The sequence below is a fragment of the Camellia sinensis genome, chromosome 14 (assembly GCF_055761805.1).
Source record: "Camellia sinensis isolate YWXY chromosome 14, ASM5576180v1, whole genome shotgun sequence".
NCBI lineage: Eukaryota > Viridiplantae > Streptophyta > Magnoliopsida > Ericales > Theaceae > Camellia > Camellia sinensis.
The window spans coordinates 31,360,074-31,367,434 of NC_138974.1; the positions used below are offsets into that span (position 1 = coordinate 31,360,074).

At 43.8% G+C, this 7,361-nt stretch overlaps 1 protein-coding gene across 1 annotated transcript; it reads left to right on the top strand.

Moving 5' to 3' along the window:
- The first annotated feature begins 5,781 nt into the window (after positions 1-5,781).
- LOC145806883 (uncharacterized) lies at positions 5,782-6,597 on the top strand. The gene is made up of 2 exons (XM_082904729.1): positions 5,782-5,973; positions 6,124-6,597. The coding sequence occupies exons 1-2, from the start codon at positions 5,782-5,784 to the stop codon at positions 6,595-6,597; spliced, it is 666 nt and encodes a 221-aa protein (XP_082760855.1).
- The last annotated feature ends 764 nt before the right edge of the window (positions 6,598-7,361 follow it).

Consider the following 7,361-nt stretch of genomic DNA (forward strand, 5'->3'; position numbering starts at 1 on the left):
AGCTGATAGCAAGCTTGATTGTGGCCTTCGCCCTGGGAAGCTGAGGAGTTTGTGGTTAGGTGGCTAAGGGTGGAGACTTCGCTAAGGTGAGCATAAATATAGTCGATAGCAAACTAATGGAGTCCTAAGAATGCATGTACCGACCAAGTAGAACTGAGAAGACAAGTGCAGTAGTAAGGTTTATCGCTACAAGTGCATTCGCTGAGGTTCAAGCTGAGAAGGCAAGTGCAGCGGCAAACACTCCCGCTAAAACTGCACTTGCTGAAGCTCAAAAGGGAGTTGCAGCGCCAAATACACCCATTGCAACTACACTTGTTGAGACTTAAAAAAGGTAGTTGCAGAGGCAAATAGATAGTACACAGTACATGCAGAGGGACACATGGCACCTTTAGCTTGGTGGCTCAAGGCAGAATATTCCATGTGATCCTTTAGGACACATGTCTTCTCTCTATTTGGCCACTTGATGTCCTCTTAGTACTAGGGAAAAGCATATAAATAGGACTTATTTTCCAAGGTTCAAGAGGAGGAATTTTGGGGATTTGGGGGAGATGCTGCCCATTTTGGTACTACCATACATTTCTTCTTGAGCCACTTGCTTTACCCTCACCTAGCTACACACTCTCCAACTGCCCAGACAGTTACTGCTGCTCATTCTCCAGCATTCCACCATTGTTGGACCATTAACATAGTTTTGCCTTTCTAATCACCCCTCTAACCTTGAACCCCCCTACATTTCTGGTGACTTCACTAGGGAGGTTGCTTTGTTGATAGTTTATACCCATAGTGGCTTACACACTTCACTGGAAAAGATGGCAGGGGATGAAGTTCAGCAACCCCCACGGCAGCAAGGCTCTTCTAATGGCGGAGCAATACATACGGAGGACTGTGACCACAGTGTTGTGGTTAAGGCAGTTCAGTCACTCCAGGATACGCAGAGAGAGATCCTGGCAGCTTTACAAACTCTCACTGAGGCTATTATGGCCATAGCTTCTCGACCAACTCCAGTGCAAGCACCTCCACCCGTAGCAGTCCCAAACCCAGTGCCTAACCTGTTCCCTAAGGTTCGGGCTTCGATCCTGGTGCCTTCGATAGTACCTCAAGCGAATGGTACAGCCGCTGTTCAGCTACCTAGGAGCAGACTGGACCATTCTAGCCCACTCACTTTGTTACTCTAGCCGATGAACAAGCTATGCTTGAGCAAGAGTGTAGTGAGAAGCAATCACCATCTTTCCTCGACCTAGATGTGAAACCCTCATACTCTCAAGAGATATTGACCATGCCCTACCCAACTGGGTATACAGTGCCCAAGTTTGTTAAGTTTAATGGGAAACAAGGCAATACCAGAGAACACGTGGTAAGGTTCATTGAAACTCTTGGTGTCCATGGCAGTGACCATTCTCTGCGCCTTCGGGAGTTCTCCAAATCACTTATTAAAAAGGCTTACAGCTGGTATGTGAACTTGGCTCCTAACTCGATCAAGAGCTGGGAGGAAATAGTGAACAAGTTCCACACGAAGTTCTTCCAAGTCCAAGAAAAAGTTACAACCCTCACACTTGGGCGAGATATCCAAAAAGAAGGCGAAGATATACTGGACTATGTTAAGCGGTTCTAAGATAAGGCTATTGACTGTCATGAACCAGTGGATAAGGCCCACTTAGTCAGCATATGTGTGGAGAGTGCCATACGCAACTACAAAATTTTCTTGGTAAACCATAATCTGCCTACTTTTTCAGCCTTGATTAAGGCAACTAGAAACCTCAGTACCACTAGTCCCTTGCATAGATCTCATAACAGCCACCGCTGCCCCCTCAGTAGCAGAGTTGCTACGGTAACCTCTATAGGAGGGAGCCACTAGCAAGGAGAGGCGTCATTTTCTCGAAAGTGAAAGAGTTGTGAGGACAGAAATCCATATCCTTGCAGTCTTGAGAATGTTAAAGCCTTGGTTAAAGAATGAGTAGCTGATGGTGAACTTACTTTGCCTCCGGTTGATGTCCCTCTAACCAAGAAGGACAAAAAAAGACCAGATTACTGTATCTATCACAGAACCACCAGACACCTTACTATGGACTGTTGGACTTTGAAAAGTATCTTCAAGAAGAAAGTTGATGCAAATGAGCTGAAGTTCAAAGACGCCGGTAATTGTGACGTAAGGAAGGATCCTTATCCTAATCACAAAGAAAAGGGGAAAAATATACATATGATTAGGTACCTTGAGCCCGTACATGATCAAGTACACATGGCGTCCTACTATGATGAATTGAAAGAAATTGGTAGCGGCCAGCTCCTTGAGACAGTACCTGCAGAAATTGGTAGCGGCCAGCTCCTTATCCTAATCACAAAGAAATTCGCAGAGGATACTCATACCATTACTTTTTCAGAAGTAGATAGAGCATACCCATTTCCTCATAACCATTATCTTTTTTGTCACAGCTTACATCAATAATGTAGAGTTCAAGCGTGCTTTCCTTGATGGTGGGGCGTCTATAAACATCATCACTACTGACACCTTTGCAAAGGCTGGTATCCCGGAGTCCAAGATGGTTCGCCAACCTATCACTATAACAGGATTTGGTGGTGAGAAGAAGGTTACTAAGGGCCATATTGTAGTGGACTTAGTAGTTGGCGAGATCCGCTCTGCCACTAAGTTCCATGTGATTGAAGCGGACACAAATTACCACATGATACTTGGCAGAGCTTGGATGCACCGATATGGAGTTATCTCGTCGAGTTATCCCCAATGCGTAAAGGCAAAGTTGGGAAAGCGCACAATAATCATAAATGCGTCTGAAAAGCCATTCGGAGTGGAGAAGGCACACTATTTGGATGCAATTTTCTTTACTAAGTTGTCAACGGATGAAACTTCAAGGACTGGTAAAATTGTAAGCGTAAAATTGCCAAAGTGGGAAGACATTCGAGATGCAGAGGCTGCTCCAGAAAGTAGTGGACAAAAGAGTAGCAGCAAGTCCACAAGTTCTCCGTTCAAGATTGTTAAGGTGCGCGAGGGCGATAAGATAGTTTACTACCTATGACGGTCTTGGGAACCAGAATTTATACCTTGGGAGGATCGCCCCGAGACGAATAAATGTGACGGTGATGGGTTCCAAGAAGGGTTGGTAGAGACGCCTGAGCCCGCCCCTAAATGCATGCAAAATAGACCCAAACTACAACATGAGGTACTTGTTGAGGTCAATCTCAGTGACTTACTAGGACAGAGCAAGCCCCTGTTTATCAACGATACAATGGCTCCAACAGCTCAGGCAGAATTAATAACACTACTAAAGCGATACAGTGACGTCTTTGCTTGGACATACGACGAGATACCTGGTCTTGACCCATCCCTTATCACTCATCGTCTGGACATATTTCCCAACTCTAAACCAATCAAGTAGCATGCTCGAACGTATCACCCTGATCTTGAAGCAAAGATTAAGGTGGAGGTAGAAAAGTTACAGAGGACCAAGTTCATTGAGCCTATACATTACCCAACTTGGCTAGCAAATATTATGCCTGTGCGGAAGAAGAACGGTCAGATCAGGGTCTGCGTAGACTTTCGCGACTTGAATAAGGCCTGCCCGAAAGATAAGTTTTCATTGCCCCATGTTGACACACTTGTTGATTCTACTGCAAGCCATCAGATGTTCTCCTTCATGGATGGGTTCAGTGGTTATAACTAGATCAAAATGGCACCAGAAGATGCAGAAAAATATAGCTTTCAGAATGCCCTCGGGAAATTTTTTCTATACGATGATGCCCTTCTGTTTGAAAAATGAGGGGGCAACCTACCAACAGGATATGACTGCAGTGTTTCATAACATGTTGCATCATGAAGTGGAAGTATATATGGATGATCTGGTGGTCAAGTCTATTGAGGCAAACCGACACCTCTGCGACTTGGAAAAAGTTTTACAACATTGCTGCAAATTTTGCCTAAAGATAAACCCTCTGAAGTGTGCCTTTGGGGCTACCGCCGGCAAGTTCCTTAGCTTTCTTGTACACCAGCGTGGGATCGAAGTAAATGGGGATAAAATCAAGTCAATCATGGAGATGCCACCACCACACTCTCAAAAGGCCATGAGGAAATTCCTAGGCAAAGTGTCATACCTCAGAAGGTTCATTTCAGCCCTTGCTGAGATAACCTTTTTCTTTGGGACACTGCTGAAAGGGAATTACAAGTTTGAATGGTTGCCTGAACACCAACAAGTATTTAATATGGTGAAGAAAACACTTACCTCTCCACTTACAATGATTGCCCCACAACCAAAAAAGCCTCTGCTACTGTACCTGACCTCTACACCTCGGTCTATTGGAGCTCTACTTGTCCAAGACATAGATGACATTGAGAAACCAGTTTGTTACATCAATCGCAAAGTCAATGGTGCTGAGTTGCGATATACCCTAATTGAAAGGCATTGTTTAGCCTTAATCTTCACAGAGCAGAAGTTGCTCCACTATTTTTTGGCACACCCGATCCAGGCTGTGACCCAAAGTGATCCAGTTTGCTACTTGCTGAGCAAGCTCGCTTTGACTGGAAGAATGGTAAGATGGTTTTTCGCTCTAGCAGAATATGACATCGCTTGTGCTACTCCCAAGGCAATTAAGAGCCAAACACTTGTAGACTTGCTAGTCGTATTTCCATCTGGTAAACATGAACCTGCAGAGGTACCCTACCAGGCGAGGTCCATGTCTCAGCAGCTACAGTTGAGACTTATTGGGACTTAAAATTTGATGGAGCTTCCGGAGTTGGGAAATGTGAAGTTGGCATAACACTAACCAGTCAAGAAGGAGAAAAATCTCATCTATCATATAAGCTTGACTTTGAATGTTCAAACAACGAGGCTGAATATGAGGCGTTAATACTGGGTCTAATTGCTGCCCAAAAGAAGGGCCTTCGGAAGTTAAAAATTTGGAGTGACTTCAAGCTAGTTATCAAGCAAACAATGGGTGATTTCGCCCTGAAGGAGCCTCTGTTGGTCTCATATTGGACCGTGGTTCAAAGGTTGCTCACTTAATTTGATGATGTCCAAATCCAGCATACCTCTCGAACACACAACCGTTTCGACGATACCTTGGCAACACTGGGGGCAAAGGTGGATATACCAGATGATAGTATAGCCATCATCATCGAGAAAAGAAAAACACCAGTAGTGTTTGCTGAAGAACATACAAAGCAAGATGCTGAAGGGTAGAAAGCAGAGATAATCTAGCAGTTGAAAACAGGCCAGGGAACAATTAGACCGGCCGAACTTGCATCATTTCTGCTCCTCAAATGAGAGTTATATTTTCGCGGTCCAAACAACCTGCTGGCAAGATGCGTCGCCAGACAAGAAATAACTTACAGACTTAAGCAGATCCATGCTAAGTCCTGCGGAGATGGAGATATCAGTCTATACTAACAGATACAGAGGCAAGGGTATTACTAGCCAGAGGTGGAAAATGAAAGTACTAAGTTGCAGAGGCAATGTGCAAAGTGTCAATCTCATCCTAACAAAAAGGAAGCCCATTTCTTAAGCAGTGAAGAATGGAGGCAGCCATATATTGACTACCTTGGAAATGGCACACTGCCTGAGAACAAAGCCGATGCAATCAGAGTTAAGAGGCGGGCCCGCCGCTCCTTCATTTACCGAGGCAAGCTGTACCAAAGAAGCTTTGAAAGGGAATCTTTGGCATGTTTATCAAAAAACGAGGCAAATGAGGTGCTGAGGGAAGCTCATAAGACAAAGCATCAAGGAGGGCAACGATTATATGGACATTTTATTCACCTCGGCTACTACTAACCGAACAATGGAAGAAGATGCTAAAAACTTTGTAAGGAGATGTCAATCCTGCCAAAAGTTTGGGAACTTGATACATGCATCGGCGGTTGAACTGCACAACATCAAGACTCCTTACCTGTTTCATACTTGGGCATTTGACCTGGTAGGTCCTATAGCGCAACAATCCAAAGGCCACAAATGGATACTTGCAGCGACTGAGGTTAGTACCAAGTAGTAGAGGCTATACCGATGAGGAAGGTAGACGGGGCAAGAGCGACCAACTTCATTAAAGAAAACATAATCTGTAGGTTTGGCATACCCAAAGTAATGTTGTCTGACAATAGAACTCCCTTTGTAAACCGCCATGTAGGAAAACTGTTGGACGCCTACTAGATCAAGCACCACAAGTCTAGTCCATATTACCTCCAAAGGGAACAGGCAAGCTAAGGCCACCAACAAAACTCTCATTCGAATATTGAGTAAAATGATGGATGATGCAGGGGGCACATGGTCCGAACAACTCCCCGTAGCACTCTGGGCATATAAAACGTCAAAGAGGAAGCTAACTCAAGCAACCCCATTTTCCCTAGCATATGGGTCCGAAGCTGTGTTAGCAGTTAAGTTGGCAGTATCCTTAACAAGAATGGCTATGTCTGCAAACTTGGTTCTAAATAGCAGAAAAAACAGTATAGAGGCAGCCAAAGAGACAAGGGATCGAGCCTCGCTGGCAATGAAAAAGTATTATCAGTCTATAGCTCACGCCTACAATCAGTCTGTTCAACATAGGGAGTCCAAGGAAGGGGACTTGGTATGGAAGATAGTGGACGCAATCATGCGAGGGTAACCAATCCCTAAGTTCTCACCCAGATAGAAAGGCCCCTACAAAGTTGCTGAGGCATGCAGCAGTGAGTATTACAAGTTGACAATAGTAGATGATGGGTTCAGAACTGGCCCTATCAACACCAAGTATGTCAAAGAGTATTTTCCTTAATTTCTTTTGTCAAAAAAAAAGAAAAAAAAAAAATAGAGCTGTAAGTTTCTTTGTTAATACTTCCAAAGAAAAATGTAAAGAAAGTGTCATATACTTAGTAACCCTGTTACTCCTGTAAACACTTAGTGCAAGGAAAGTTTTTCATACTTAGTGAAACTTTAGCCTTGTAAAAAAAAAAAAAAAAAAACTTAGTCATGGCGGAGTTCCGTTCATAGCAAGAGTTTTGTTTAGCCTTAGAAGATGTGTAAAGGCAATGAAAAGAATGCAATAAAGTAAGACTCAATATCTTTGCTTTCATATACATCAAAGTTTTTCATAGCATGATTACAATGTTCAAAAACAAAATGAGAAAGAAAAAAGATAGCAAAAGTACAAAGAAAAGGAGTCATAACAGAGTCACACTAAATCAAATCAAATCCTTCATGAGGGAGTCCATCAGGGTCACATCCCTAGGCAGCTGGGCAACCAGCGCAGAGTCTTTCCCTTTGAACCGAGCTAGGTTTTGTCGATGTTGCTCCAAGGTACCCTCACACTCCTTGACAGTCTCCTCCAAAGATGTAATCATCGCTACATTGTCTACATGGTCAAGAAACCATCGACTGCCTGAAACCTATCCC